This window comes from Salmo salar, chromosome 27, assembly GCF_965601325.2.
Source record: "Salmo salar chromosome 27, fSalSal1, whole genome shotgun sequence".
Taxonomy (NCBI): Eukaryota; Metazoa; Chordata; class Actinopteri; order Salmoniformes; family Salmonidae; genus Salmo; species Salmo salar.
Genome location: NC_138317.1, coordinates 32,213,662 through 32,230,000, shown reverse-complemented (window position 1 = coordinate 32,230,000; position 16,339 = coordinate 32,213,662). Strand labels below are relative to the sequence as shown.

The following is a 16,339-nucleotide window of genomic DNA, read 5'->3' as shown; positions in this document are numbered from 1 at the left end:
ACATACAATAACATTTCTGTTAATACATACAATAACATTTCTGTTAATACATACAATAACATGCCTGTTAATACATACAATAACATGCCTGTTAATACATACAATAACATGCCTGTTAATACATACAATAACATGCCTGTTAATACATACAATAACATGCCTGTTAATACATACAATAACATGCCTGTTAATACATACAATAACATGCCTGTTAGTACATACAATAACATGCCTGTTAATACATACAATAACATGCCTGTTAATACATACAATAACATGCCTGTTAATACATACAATAACATGCCTGTTAATACATACAATAACATGCCTGTTAGTACATACAATAACATGCCTGTTAATACATACAATAACATACCTGTTAATACATACAATAACATGCCTGTTAATACATACAATAACATGCCTGTTAATACATACAATAACATACCTGTTAATACATACAATAACATGCCTGTTAATACATACAATAACATGCCTGTTAGTACATACAATAACATGCCTGTTAATACATACAATAACATGCCTGTTAATACATACAATAACATGCCTGTTAATACATACAATAACATGCCTGTTAGTACATACAATAACATGCCTGTTAATACATACAATAACATGCCATGTTTTCCAAGGTATATGTTTGGTCTTGTGGCCACTCAATATGAACCGGTGATATTTTTTCATACTGTAGATTAAATAGTACTGCATGTACATAAATACATTAATAACACACATTGATGGCAGTGTGCCTTCCAAGTCAATAAGAAAATGGATAGGTGTGGAGCTTATTACTTAGACATTCTGGTAAGGCGGCTGCAGTCTAATCATGGACATACTGAAGTGAACTGCTTCCTATACATGCACTCGGACTGCCTACACTACATCCCCAACTCAACACACTCCGTTCACACATCCCTACTCCTTACCTCCCTCCTCAATGGGGTGCTTCTCAATAAATTGACATGGCTTGCTTTCTTTGCCTCCTTTCCTTTGTCTAGTCTGGTCTGAAAACAAAGGAAGTGTAGGGGAAAGCAATATGTTGGGGGGCAACAGGGACACATGCTTTCACTTGGCAATCCTTCAGCGTGAAAGGAGACTAGGAAAGGAAGCCATTTTAGACTGATGAGAGGCAGTACTGGTCTTCCACTTCACCCTGTCCTCTACTTTTCTTCACCTCCCTCCTTCCATCTTCACCATTATGATCTCACTACCTCTGTACACCTCTCCTCCTCCTCTTCCTCACCTCTCCTCCTCTTCCTCACCTCCTCTCCTCCACTTCTCTCCTCCTCTCTCCTACCTCCTCTCCTCTCTCCTCTTCATTCTCACCACCTCTCCTCCTCTTCCTCTCCTCTTCTCTTTTTCCTCCTCTTCCTCTCCTTCTCTCTCCTCTCCTCCTCTTCCTCACCTCTCCTCCTCTTCCTCACCTCCTTTCCTCATCTTCCTCACCTCCTCTTTTCCTCTCCTCCTCTTTTCCTCTCCTCCTCTCTCTCCTCCATTTCCTCACCTCTCCTCTTCCTCTCTTTCTCTTCTCTTCTCCTCTGCACCCCTTACCCGCTCTTTCTCTCTTCCTCTTCTCCTCCTCTTCCTCACCCGCCCTTCCTCTCCTCCTCTTCTTCGTCTCTGCACCCCTCACCCAGCCTCTCCTCTCTCTTCCTCTTCTCGTATCCTCCTCTTCCTCACCCTATCTCCCTCTGACTTGTGTGTCTCCTCAGTCAGCTTGTTTCTAAAAAGCGGAGTCTCTTCCGGATTCACACTGGCCGCAAACTGCAGAGGTATCCACGGTGACAAGCCTGTGCACGGGGAACGTCAGCACCCCCCCACCCCGCCCCCCCATCCCCTTTCTCACTCTGCCTGAGGGTCCCAAAGCCTTCTGGCCCAGTGCAGTGTGTGTGTGTCTCTGTAAATGTTCTACTTATGAGTAAGAAGTTGGTTTTAGCCTCTTCACTGAGGATAGTGGGAAGACACTTGCCATTGCTGATGGTACTCAGGCTAGAAATGGCTGACATTTGGTATATTTGACATGAAATCAAATCAAATCAAAATGTATTTGTCACATGTGCCAAATACAAGTGTAGAACCTACCATGAAATGCTTACTTACAAGCCCTTAACCAACAGTGCAGTTCAAGAAGTTAAGAAAATATTTACCAAATAAACTAAAATAAAAATACTAAAAAGTAACACAATAACATAACAATAACGAGGCTATATAAAGGGGGTACGGGTACCGAGTAACTGTGCGGGGGTACAGGTTAGAGGTCATTTGTACATATAGGTGGGGGTGAAGTGACTATACATAGATAATAAACTGCGAGCAGCAGCAGTGTACAAAACAAATGGAGTGGGGGGGGGGGGGGGTCAATGTAACAGTCCGGTGGCCATTTAATTAATTGTTCAGCAGCCTTATGACTTGGTGGTAGAAGCTGTTAAGGTGTCACAACTTCCAATGAAGTCAGTTCCACTCCTTGTTCGGGTGGCGTTCAGCGGTCGGCGTCGCTGGTCTTCTAGCCATCATCGATCCACTTTTCATTTTCCATTTGTTTTGTCTTGTTTTCCTACACACCTGGTTTTCATTTCCCTCATTAAGTGTTGTGTATTTAACCCTCTGTTCCCCCCATGTCTTTGTGTGGAATTGTTTGATGTAAGTGCTTGTGCACATGTTTACTGGTGCATGACGGGTTTTGTACCCATGTTTGTTATTCTTTATGCCGTTGGTTTTGAAATTAAACTGCTCTGGCTATTACCTAGTTCTGCTCTCCTGCGTCTGACTTCCCTGCCACCAGTTACGCACCCCTTACAGAATTCCACACCGCTGAAATGGAGTCAGCAGGAGCAGGTGCCCCTGGTATGGGGGACGAGGAGCGCCCAGGAGTTCGCCATGGACTTTTGGACCCTGGCCGCCGGCGCGGGATGGAATGACAGGGCCCTGATCGACCACTATCGCTGCAGTTTGCGCGAGGACGTCCGTCGGGAGTTGGCCTGCAGGGACACCACCCTCACCTTCGACCAGCTGGTGGACCTGTCCATTCGGTTGGATAATCTGCTGGCTACCCACGGAAGTCCAGAGCAGGGTCTGTCGGTTCCATTCCCCAGCACCACCGCTCTGATGCCCATGGAGCTGGGAGGTGCTGTGCACAGGGAGACCGGAGTAGGTTCCGTCTCGTGCACTATCTGTGGCCGCAGAGGTCACACTGCCGGTCGGTATCGGGTTGGTTCCTCTGGGAGTCGAGGCAGCAGACAGGGCACTCTGTCATCACCCCAGGTGAGAAAGCACCATTTTCACCCAGAGCCCTCTGTTGCACACGTTTTTGTTTGTAACTTTTCCTGAGTTTCCCCCGCATTCCCAGCATAAGGCGCTCGTCGATTCAGGCGCGGCTGGGAATTTTATAGACAGATCATTTGCCCATAGGTTAGGGATCCCCATCGTTCCAGTGGCTATGCCCTTCCCAGTTCACGCCTTAGACAGTCAACCATTAGGGTCAGGGTTGATTAGGGAGGCCACCGCTCCTCTGGGCATGGTGTCACGGGGGGGGTCACACGGAAAGAATCAGTCTCTTCCTCATTGACTCTCCTGCATTTCCCGTGGTGCTGGGCCTACCCTGGTTAGCTTGTCATGACCCCACTGTTTCATGGCAACGGAGGGCTCTCATGGGGTGGTCGCGAGAGTGCTCAGGGAGGTGTTTAGGGGTTTCCGTTGGTGCTACTACGGTGGAAAGTCCAGACCAGATCTGTGCGCACCGTGCGCATTCCCCCCGAATATGCCGATTTGGCTCTCGCCTTCTCCAAAAAGAAGGCGACTCAATTACCACACCGTCGACGGGGGGATTGTGCGGTAAATCTCCTGGTAGACGCCTCACTTCCCAGGAGTCACGTGTACCCCCTCTCACAGGCGGAGACGGCGGCTATGGAAACATATGTCTCTGAATCCCTGCGTCAGGGGTACATTCGGTCCTCCACTTCACCCGCCTCCTCAAGTTTATTTTTTGTGAAGAAGATGGAGGGAGGTCTGCGCCCGTGTATTGACTACCAAGGCCTAAATCAGATCACTGTGAGGTACAGTTACCCGCTACTTCTTATTGCCACTGCGATTGAGTCAGTGCACGGGGCGTGCTTCTTCCCCAAACTAGATCTCAGGAGCGCTTACAACCTGGTGCGTATCCGGGAGGGAGACGAGTGGAAGACGGCGTTCAGTACGACCTCAGGGCATTATGAGTACCTCGTCATGCCGTACGGGTTGATGAATGCTCCATCAGTCTTCCAAGCCTTTGTAGACAAGATTTTCAGGGACCTGCATGGGCAGGGTGTGGTGGTGTTTATTGATGACATTCTGATATACTCCGCTACACGCGCCGAGCATGTGTCCCTGGTACGCAGGGTGCTGGGTTGACTGTTGGAACATGACCTGTACGTCAAGGCTGAGAAATGCCTGTTCTTCCAACAGTCCGTCTCCTTCCTAGGGTAACGTATTTCCACCTCAGGGGTGGAGATGGAGAGTGACCGCATTGCAGCCGTGTGTAATTGGCCGACTCCCACCACGGTAAAGGAGGTGCAGCGGTTTACTACCGGAGGTTTATCCGGGGTTTGGTCAGGTAGCGGCTCCCATTACCTCACTGCTGAAGGGCAGACCGCTACGTTTACAGTGGTCAGCTGAGGCGGACAGGGCTTTTGGTCAGCTGAGGGCTCTGTTTACCTCGGCTCCCATGCTGGCCCATCCGGATCACTCTCTGGCATTCATAGCGGAGGTGGATGCGTCCGAGGCTGGGATAGGAGCCGTGCTCTCTCAGCACTCGGGTACGCCACCGAAGCTCCGCCCCTGTGCTTTCTTCTCGAGGAAGCTCAGCCCGGCGGAGCGAAACTATGACGTAGGGGACCGGGGGCTGTTGGCTGTCGTCAAGGCCTTGAAGGCGTGGAGGCATTGGCTTGAGGGGGCTAAACACCCTTTTCTCATCTGGACTGACCACTGCAATCTGGAGTACATCCCGGCAGCGAGGAGACTGAACCCTCGCCAGGCAAGGTGGGCCATGTTTTTCACCCATTTTGTTTTCACCCTTTCTTACAGACCAGGTTCCCAGAATGTGAAGGCAGACGCACTGTCCTGGCTGTATGACACAGAGGAGCGGCCCATGGATCCCACCCCCATACTCCCGGCCTCCTGCCTGGTGGCGTCGGTAGTGTGGGAGCTGGACGCGGACATTGAGCGGGCATTGCGTGCAGAGCCCACTCCCCTCCAGTGTCCCGCTGGGCGTCTGTACGTTCCGTCTGCTGTTCGTGACCGGCTGATCTATTGGACACACACGTTACCCTCCTCTGGTCATCCAGGCATCGGTCGGACGGTGTGCTGTCTGAGTGGGAAGCACTGGTGGCCCACGTTGGCTAAGGATGTGAGGGTTTATGTTTCCTCCTGCTCGGTGTGCGCCCAGTGTAAGGCTCCTAAGCACCTGCCCAGAGGTAAGCTACACCCCTTACCCGTTCCACAACGGCCTTGCTCGCACCTGTCGATGGATTTCCTCACTGATCTTCCTCCTTCACAGGGTAACACCGCGATCCTGGTCGTTGTGGACCTATTTTCTAAGTCCTGCCATCTCCTCCCTCTGCCCGGTCTCCCTACGGCCCTACAGACTGCAGAGGCCCTATTTACACATGTCTTCCGTCACTACGGGGTGCCTGAGGATATAATGTCTGATCGGGTCCCCAGTTCACGTCGAGGGTCTGGAGGGCATTCATGGAATGTCTGGGGGTCTTGATCAGTCTTACCTCAGGTTTTCACCCTCTCAGGTGGAGAGAGTTAACCAGGATGTGGGTAGGTTTCTGAGGTCTTATTGCCAGGACCGGCCGAGGGAGTGGGCAGCGTTCGTGCCCTGGGCAGAGATGGCCCAGAACTCACTCCGCCTCTCCGCCACTCCTCCACTAACCTCTCCCCCTTCCAGTGCATACTGGGGTATCAGCCGGTTCTGGCTCCTTGGCATCAGAGTCAGACCGAGGCTCCTGCGGTGGACGACTGGTTCCGGCGCGCGGAGGAGACATGGTACGCCGCTCATGTTCCCCTTCAGCGCACCGTGCTGCACTAGAAAGCCAGCGCAGACCGTCACCGCAGTGAGGCCCCGGTGTTCACACTGGGGGACCGGGTCTGGCTCTCGACCCGAAACCTGCCCCTCTGCCTGCCCTGCCGGAAGCTGGGTCCGTGGTTTGTGGGGCCATTTAAAGTCCTGAGGAGACTGAACGAGGTGAGTTACAGGTTACAGCTTCCCCTGATTACCGTATTAACCCCTCGTTCCATGTGTCTCTCCTCAGGCCGGTGGTGGCTGGCCCGCTCCAGGAGTCTGAGGTGCATGAGGTTCCTCCGCCCTCTCTGGACATCGAGGGGGCCCCGGCGTACTCCGTTCGATCCATACTGGATTCGAGGTGTCGGGCGAGGGGCCTTCAGTACCTCGTGGACTGGGAGGGTACAGTCTGGAGGAGAGATGCTGGGTTCCGGTGGACGACGTGTTGGACCCTTCAATGCCGCGGGAGTTCCACCGTCTCCGTCCGGATCGCCCTGCACCTCGCCCGCCTGGTCGTCCTCGAGGCCGGTGGCGGCGCGTTGTTGGAGCCATGTGTTGGGTTTTGTACCCATGTTTGTTATTCTTTATGCCGTTGGTTTTGAAATTAAACTGCTCCGGCTATTACCTAGTTCTGCTCTCCTGCGTCAGACTTCCCTGCCACCAGTTATGCACCCCTTACATAAGGAGCCTTTTGGTCCTAGACTTGGCGCTCCGGTACCGCTTGCTGTGCAGTAGCAGAGAAACAGTCTATGATTTGGGTGACTGGAGTCTCTGACAATTTTATGGGCTTTCCTCTGACACTGCCTATATAGGTCCTGGATTGCAGGAAGCTTGGCCCCAGTGATGTACTGGGTGGTACGCACTACCCTCTGTAGTGCCTTACAGTCAGAAGCCGAGCATTTGCCATACCAGGCGGTGATGCAACCAGTCAGGATGCTCTTGATGGTGCAGCTGTAGACCTTTTTGAGGATCTGGGGACCCATGCCAAATACTTTCAGTCTCCTGAGGGTGAAAAGGTTTTGTCGTGCCATCTTCACAACTGTCTTGGTGTGTTCGGACCATGATTGATCGTTGTTGATGTGGACACCAGGAAACTTGAAACTCTCCACCCGCTCCACTGATGTTAATGGGGGCCTGTTCGGCCCTCCTTTTCCTGTAGTCCATGATCAGCTCCTTTGTCTTGCTCACAATGAGGGAGAGGTTGTTGTCCTGGCACCACACTGCCAGGTCTCTGACCTCCACCCTATATGCTGTCTCATCGTTGTCGGTGATCAGGCCTACCACTGTTGTGTTGTCAGCAAACTTAAGGATGGTGTTGGAGTTGTGTTTGGTCACACAGTCGTGGGGAGTACAGGAGGGGACTAACTACACACCCCTGAGGGGCCCCAGTGTTGAGGATCAGCATGGCAGATGTGTTGTTGCCTACCCTTACCACCTGGGGTTGGCCCGTCAGGAAGTCCAGGATCCAGTTGCAGAAGAAGGTGTTTAGTCCCAGGGTCCTTAGCTTAGTGATGAGCTTTGTGGGCACTATGTTGTTGAACGCTGAGCTGTAGTCAATGAACAGCATTCTCACATAGGTGTTCCTTTTGTCCAGGTGGGAAAGGGCAGTGTGGAGTGCGATTGAGATTGCGTCATCTGTGGATCAGTGGGGGTGGTATGCGAATTGGAGTGGGTCTATGGCATCCAGGAGGATGCTGTTGATGTGAGCAATGACCAGCCTTTCAAAGCACTTCATGGCTACCGACGTGAGTGCTATGGGGCGGTAATCATTTATACAGGTTACCTTCGCTTCCTTGGGCAAAGAGACTATGGTGGTCTGCTTGAAACATGTACATATTACAGACTCAGTCCGGGAGAGGTTGAAAATGTCAGTGAAGACACTTGCCATTTGGTCTGCGCATGCTTTGAGTACACGTCCTTGTAATCCATCTGGCACCGCGGTTTTGTTAATGTTGACCTGTTTAAAGGTCTTGCTCACATCGGCTACCGAGAGCGTTATCACACAGTCATCCAGAACACCTGGTGCTCTCGTGCATGCTTTAGTTTTGCTTGCCATGAAGCGAGTATAAAATGCATTTAGCTCGTCTGATAGGCTCGCGTCACTTGGCAGCTCACGTCTGGGTTTCCCTTTGTAGTCCTTAATAGTTTATTAAGCGTCAGAGCCGGTGTAGTAGGATTCAATCTTAATCCTGTATTGACGCTTTGCTTGTTTGATGGTTCGTCTGAGGGCATAGAGGGATTTCTTATAGGCATCCAGATTAGTGTCCCGCTCCTTGAAAGCGGCAGCTCTAGCCTTTTGCTCGATGCAGATGTTGCCTGTAATCCATGGCTTCTGGTTGGGATATGTATGTACGGTCACTGTGTGAACGACGTTGTCGATGCACTTGTTGATGAAGCTGATGATTGAGGTGGTATACTCCTCAATGCCATTGGATGAATCCCAAAACATATTCCAGTCTGTGCTGTTTTGCTAAAACAATCCTGTAGCCTAGCATCCGCATCATCTGACCACTTCCGTATTGAGCGAGTCACTGGTACTTCCTGTTTTAGTTTTTGCTTGTAAGCAAGAGCAATCAGCAATCAGGAGGATAGAATTATGGTCAGATTTGCCAAATAGAGGACGGGGGAGAGCTTTGTATGCATCTCTGTGTGTGGAGTAAAGGTGGTCTGCAGTTTTTTTCCCTCTGGTTGCACATGTGACATGCTGGTAAAAATGTGGTAAAACTGATTGAAGTTTTCCTGCATTAAAGTCCCCGGCCACTAGGAGTGCCGCTTCTGGGTGAGCATTTTCTTGTTTGCTTATGGCCTTATAGAGTTGGTTGAGTGTGGTCTTAGGTGGTAAATAGACGGCTACGAATAGTATAGATGAGGACTCTCTTTGTAGATAGTGTGGTCTACAGCTTATCATAAGGTACTCTACCTCAGGCGAGCAATACCTTGAGACTTCTTTAATATTAGACATCGTGCACCGGCTGTTATTGACAAAAAGACACACACTCCCACCCCTCGTCTTACCAGACATAGTTTCTCTGTTCTGCCGGTGCATTAGAAATTCCTCCAGCTCTATATTATCCATGTTGTCGTTCAGCCACGACTCGGTGAAACACAAGATATTACAGTTCTTAATGTCCCATTGGTAGGATAATTGTAATCGTAGGTCATCAATTTTATTTTCCAATGATTGCATGTTAGCAAGTAGAACGGAAGGCAGTGGGAGTTTACTCGCTCGCCTACGGATTCTCAAAAGGCAGCCCGAACTGCGTCCTCTTTCCTTCACGAAAATGACGGGGATCTGGGACTGTTCCTGGGACAGCAGTATATCCTTCTTGTCGGACTCGTTAAAGGAGAAAGATTCTTCCAGTTCGTGGTGAGTAATCCCAGTTCTGATGTCCAGAAGTTATTTTCGGTCATAAGAGATGGTAGCAGCAACATTATATACAAAATAAGTTAAAAAATAAGTTACAAACAACGCAAAAAAACGAACAAAATAGCACAATTGGTTACGGGAATGTAAAACGTCAGCCATCCTCTTCGAGATGGTGCATCTTGTCCAACTGATATTCACATTTTCTAATTGATCTTTGAGAATGGGAAACATACACTGCTCTGGCGTAGAAATCTTTGACTGAGCTTTTACTGTGTGAGAGAATGATGGGGTGTTCTGTTCAGAGGACAACTCTGTTAACCATTACCAGTTGTCTTGCCTGGTTTTACATAGTTTTTTGGTGAACTGGGGGACACATTAAACCATGCGTTGTTTATTGGAGAACAAAGGAATTCTTAGGAATGTTTCATGGTTCATGTGGATCTAATGTCAGCATTGGCCTTCTCTCACACTTACAGATTTTACAGACTTTTTAAAATAATATATTTGATATTTTGGACAGAAGGTTGTTCCAAAGATCAAATATTTAGAAAGTCACGCATGCTGTTCTCTTAATACAGTTGCATGACCTTTAATAATTGTTAAGTGCACATTTTTCATGCATGCTTTCTTTGATCAATCCGGCTCTGTGGTGATTTCTGGAGAGAGGATTCAAATGGTCATGCATGCAATGCAATCACATGCGTGTTGTACTTTTGAAAATCTTATCCACTTAACCCATACAGAAACATTTCTCTCCCCTAATAGAGTTTTCCCTTTCGTCTGCTAAAATGTTTCTCTTATACTTGCTCAGTATACAGTGCATGTCTTTGGAGGATTCAGCTGTATTCAGCCTCACTTATTTACTTTCCCCCCCAAGGGCTAACAGTAATTCAACATCTTACTCTGTCCACTCTCCCCTTCTAAGTCAGCCTGAACATTTTAGCTCCAACATATGAAATGCTATTTCCCCTAATGCTCTTTCAGCTATTTAAATATTAACTTAAATGGCAGGCCAGCGCACAAACAAGGAGTATTTCGGCGTAAACTACAGGCGTAAACAACATGTTTCTAATCGTTCGCTGATGTGTGATGTTGGAAATACTTTGTGACTTTAACATGTTAACATGAGTATACGTCCCAAATGACACCAAGGAGTTATTGTGTTGCCGCCCCACCCACTGATAGTCAGCCAGGCAGCCAGCCAGTCAGCCAACCATTCAGTAAGTCAGTCAGTCAGCCAGTTAGCCAACCATTTAGTAAGCCAGTCAGTCAGCCAGCCAGTCAGTCAGCCAGCCAGTCAGTCAACCAGTCAATAAGTAAGTAATTCTGTCAGTCAGTCAATCAGTCAGTCAGTCAGTCAGTCTGTCAGTCAGTCTGTCTCTCCATCACGTCTGTAATCTCCCAGTCTGAATATCCGTCTCTGTTGTTCTCTCTGTCTGCTTTGTTGGTCACTGACTCAGCTTGGTGTGACTGTTTAATGTTTAATGGTAGTCAGTAGCTACACTATTTAGTGTACTGCTGTCTGTACCTGCTAGCTAACATATTCTAGCTACCTGGGACTGCTCCTCTGCTGATTGGCTAAACTCAGGGTCTAAAACAACTGTATCATCCACTGGACACTATGGACCTACAGTCATGAGGAAAATCACACAACAGAACTCTAAGGATGTCCTAAGTGGCAGATAATAGTGGTAGTTCATTCAATAAACATGTGGACACAGGTTAATTGTTCCTTCATTGTTCCAGCAGCAGCAAAATAGGTTTTCGAGACCGGATGAGGATGAACAACTCTCGTTCGTCCCAGGCGATCCGGAGCAAGGCGTCCCCACTGCCTCCCGGGATGAGTTTCCGCCAGTCACCCAGCACGGAGAATGTCCCAGAAGCCACCAGTCCCGGGAAGGTGCAGAAGAGCTGGAGCTTCAACGACCGCACGCGGTTCCGCACCTCCCTACGACTCAAACCCAGACCTCCTGCAGACGGTGGGAATTAGGACTTAACTCACTCTCACCTGCATGCATATATACAGTATATAGACCTACAGTGGGGTCTGAAATGATTGACGCCCCCTTGATAAAGATGAGCAAAAATGACTATACAATTTTTTTGACAACTACTATTGCTCAGAGAAAGAGATTTTGTTTAGCAAACAATACTTTTTTCTCTCAAAAAGGTAAGGGTCAAAATTGACACACCTGTTTTCAAAATGTTGATTTTTGTGTCCAATGAACTAGTTCTCTGTGGATTTTGATATGTGCTTGGGGTTGGTGTCTTGCTGGAAGATCCACTTGCACAACCACTGGTGTGTATGACCTAAGAGCTCTGTTTTCATGTCATCCAACAAATATAAATGACTGGAGTTTGCTAAATGACATTGGCACTTGGATTGGAACCGGTGCTTTGGTCAGATGACATGAAAATAGAGGTCTTTGGCCACGCACACCAGTGGTCGGTTTGGCATTGAAATGAGAATGCATGAGCAGAAAAGAACCCCATACCTACTGTAAAATATGGTGGTGGATCTTTGATGTTATGGGGCTATTTTGATTCCCCTGGTCCTGGGGCCTTGTTAAGGTCAACGGCATCATTAACTTTACCCAGTACCTGGATATTTTAGCTAACAACCTGGTTGCCTTTGCCAGGAGGCTGAAACTTGGCCGCAAGTGAATCTTCCAGCAAGACAATAGCCCCAAGTACACATCAAAATCCACAAAGAAATTGGCAACAAAAGATCTACATTTTGAAATGGCCATCTCAGTCTCCGGACTTAAACCCCATTGAAAACCTGTGGTTTGAATTGAAGAGGGCTGTCCATAAGCACATACTAAGGATATCAAGGATCTGGAAGGATTCTGTATAGCGGAATGGTCTAAGATCCCTCCCAATGTGTTCTCCAACTCATTAAACATTTTAGAAAAAGTCTCAGTGCCATTATCCTCACAAGGTGAGGTATTGAAAGGTATTGAAAACAAGGGTGTCAATAATTTGACCTCTACCTTTTTGAGAGAAAAAAAGTAGTACAACATGTCTTTCTCAGAGCAATTCTTTTTTTTTTTTTATTTTTTTATTATTTTTTTTAACCTTTATTTAACCAGGAAAGGCTCATTGAGATTTAAAATCTCTTTTTCAAGAGCGTCCTGGCCAAGATAGGCAGCGCCAAGTCATTACAAAAATTAGACAAACAACATGAAAAACTACAAGTAATCTAGTAAAAACCATAAAATTAACAAAGAATATAACAAAATCAAAAACAGCAAATTAAAAACATTGACAGGTCAGGGAATCAGTCTCAAGATCATTCATCAGTGATTTCAAAATACCAATCGGGACAAGTTCTTCCAGTTTAAAAGTATTTTGTAAGGCATTCCAAGACGATGGCGCAGAGTACATAAAAGCCCTTTTACCAAATTCAGTTCGGACATATGGAACAGTTAGCAGGATAAAGTCCCTCGAACGAAGAGAGTACCCACCACATTTCTGAACAATAAAAATGCCCAAATAAAAAGGTAGTAAACCCAAAATGGCTTTGTAAATAAAAGTATACCAGTGACTGAGCCTACGAGTGACTAGAGAAGGCCAGCCAACCCTGGTATACAAAGTGCAGTGGTGCGTAAGGGTTTTGCAATTTAAAATAAATCTCAAAGTGCCATGGTAAAGGGTGTCAATTGATCTCAAACACTGAGCGGAAGCATTTATATATAAAATATCCCCATAGTCTAGTAAAGGCATACATGTAGCTGATACTAGCCTCCTTCTGGCTTCAAAAGAAAAACAAGCCTTATTCCTAAAATAAAATCCTAATTTCAGCTTCAATTTTTTTGTAAGTTGTTGAATATGCATTTTAAAAGAGAGGCCATCATCAATCAAAATTCCAAGATATTTATATGAGGTTACAACCTCAATCTCCTTGCCCTGAAAGGTAGTAATAGGTGAAAGGTTCAGGGGTCTATTTCTTGCTTTAGAAAACACCAGAAGTTTAGTTTTGTCAGTATTGAGGATAAGCTTATGTTGAGGACAAGGTATGTTGAACAGTATTAAAAGCAGTTTGCAAGTTCTGGAAAGCTTTTGTAAGAGATGAAGCACAACAGTAAATAACAGTATCATCAGCATAAAAATGAAGTTGTGCATTTTGGACATTTTTGTCTAAATTATTTATATAAATAGTGAATAAGAGAGGACCAAGTACAGAGCCTTGGGGCACACCATTTAAGACAGACAATTTAACAGACCTAAGCCCATCAAATTGAGTGCACTGAGTTCTATCAGACAGATAGTTAACAAACCATGCAACTGCATGCTCTGAAAGACCTACACTCGACAATCTCTGCCTTAGTATAGCATGATCAACTGTATCAAAAGCCTTAGAGAGATCAATAAAAAGTGAGACACAATGCTGTTTTTTGTCAAGAGCTTCAGTGATATCATTTAAAACCTTCATGGCTGCTGTAATTGTGCTATGCTTCTTCCTGAAACCCGATTGGTACATTGATAAAATAGAGTTAGTATATAAAAACTCTTTTAGCTGGTCACTCACAAGGGTTTCAAGTATTTTCACCAGGGGTGACAGCTTTGAGATTGGCCTATAATTATTTAAAAGAGTTGGATCTCCCCCTTTTAAAAGTGGCAGGACAAATGCTGATTTCCAGATCTTTGGAATTTCATTACATTCCAGGGTTAGATTAAACAGATATGCAAGTGGTTCAGCTATGAAATCAGCTGCCAGATTTAAAAAGCAGGGATCCAAAAGATCAGGACCTGCAGGCTTTCTCTGATCTAAGGATTTCAGGGCTTTATGTACCACCTGCACTGAGAATGGCAAAAAGCTAAAAGTTTGACCAGCTCTCACTGGTTCATCCACACAAGGTTGTACAGAGACAGAGGACACTGAATCAAACAGCCTACCAGATGATACAAAGTGCTCATTGAAACAATTCAGCATTTCAGTTTTGTCATATATAGCAACAGAGTCCTTCAATACACATGACGGTAATTCATTAACATTACTGTTACCAGACATAGACTTAATAGCCTTCCAAAACTTTCTAGGGTCATTCAGGTTATCAGTGGTAACAGACATAAAATATTCAGATTTGGCCTTCCTGAGAAGAGAAGAACACTTGTTTCGTAACTGCCTAAAAACAAGCCAATCAGCATCAGAACACGATTTCCTTGCTTTAGCCCAGGCTAGATTACGGTCGTGAACAATGCAAGAAAGCTCAGACGAAAACCATGGATTATCCCTCCCTTTAACCCTGAACCTGCGGAATGGAGCATGTCTGTTTACTATTTGGAGAAAACCATCATGAAAGAATTTCCAGGCAGTTTCCACATCAGGGATAAGCTCAATCTTGCTCCAGTCAAAATAAAACAAATCATGAAAGAAAGCCTGCTCAATGAAACACTTCAGATTTCTCTTACGAATAAAACGCGGGTTAGACTTAGAAATCTTAGTATTTCTAATAGCAACAACAGCACAATGGTCACTTAAATCATTACAAAAAACACCAACCGCAGAATATTTATGTGGAACATTTGTCAATATCAAATCAATCAGGGTAGATTTATCAGGGCATTTTAGATTAGGGCGAGTGGGTGAGTTAATCAACTGGGTAAGATTCCTAGAATTACAAAACATTTTTAAATCATCAGACACCGGCATTAACCAACACCAGTTAAGATCACCAATCAAAATCATTTCACTGTAAAGAAGTTTAGACATGAGGTGCGTCAAAGAAGAAAATGCATCACCGAGAGCAGAGGGGGGTCTATAACAGCCAATCACAGTTATAGAAAGACCCTTAGAAACCTCAATATTCAAAGCAAGAAATTCCAACTGTTTACAAATAGTTTCAGACTTTGCCACACTTACAGGGAATTTCGTTTTTACATATATAGCCACACCCCCACCTTTCTTAACCCGATCAGTGCGATAAACATTGTAACCAGTTATACAAATATCCGTATCAAGAACAGACTTGCTGAGCCAGGTTTCAGAAAACACAATTATATCAGCATCAGTTGATTTAGCCCAAATCCTAACCCCATCCATTTTTGACAACAGGCTGCGTACATTTAAATGAAAAATACCAAGACCAGATGTTGATTTAAAATCAGAGGGGGTTTGGAGACATTGCATATCAGGGCCAGGGTTAGGTTGCACGTTACCTGATATCAACAAAAGAAGAATAACTAGACACCTCTGTTTAATAACTTTGCACGGCTTCTCTTTTTTAAGAGACCTACTGCAATTGTATTAGTATAAAATAATTTCCCCCTTTTTAATACAATTATTTGTTTTTATTTTACTAGGCAAGTCAGTTAAGAACAAATTCTTACTTTCAATGACGGCCTAGGAACAGTACAGCAGATTTTTACCTTGTCAGCTTAGGGATTTGATCTTGCAACCTAGACCAACACTCTAACCACTAATCTACCTGAATTATTTATTTTAAACTGTCATTTTTGCTAATCTTTATCAAGGGTTTCAATAATTTACTAATTTGTGGACACACACTCTCACCTTGTTGTTGCCCTGTCCCCAGTGGAAGGAGTAGGGGAGGACAGTGTTGAAGACAAACCGTATTGTGATGTAGCCATGGAAGAGGTGATCCCAGCAGTGAAGACCTTGATACGGGCTGTCAGGTGAGTCCTACACCCCCTCTCACGTCACCCGTATCTGTACCCACAGGGTACCTACTGGTTCACACCACCCCTACCTGTACCCACAGGGTACCTACTGGTTCACACCACCCCTACCTGTACCCACAGGGTACCTACTGGTTCACACCACCCCTACCTGTACCCACAGGGTACCTACTGGTTCACACCACCCCTACCTGTACCCACATGGTACCTACTGGTTCACACCACCCCTACCTGTACCCACAGGGTACCTACTGGTTCACACCACCCCT

At 46.1% G+C, this 16,339-nt stretch overlaps 1 protein-coding gene across 1 annotated transcript in view; it reads left to right on the top strand.

Moving 5' to 3' along the window:
- The window catches only part of kcnq4 (potassium voltage-gated channel, KQT-like subfamily, member 4), a 120,869-nt gene that overhangs the window by 89,606 nt on the left and 14,924 nt on the right, over nucleotides 1–16,339 (top strand). Inside the window, exons 10-11 of the mRNA XM_045709430.2 lie at nucleotides 11,175–11,407; nucleotides 15,968–16,067. Coding sequence (XP_045565386.1) covers nucleotides 11,175–11,407; nucleotides 15,968–16,067 — 333 coding nt within the window. The remainder of the gene's footprint in view (nucleotides 1–11,174; nucleotides 11,408–15,967; nucleotides 16,068–16,339) is intronic.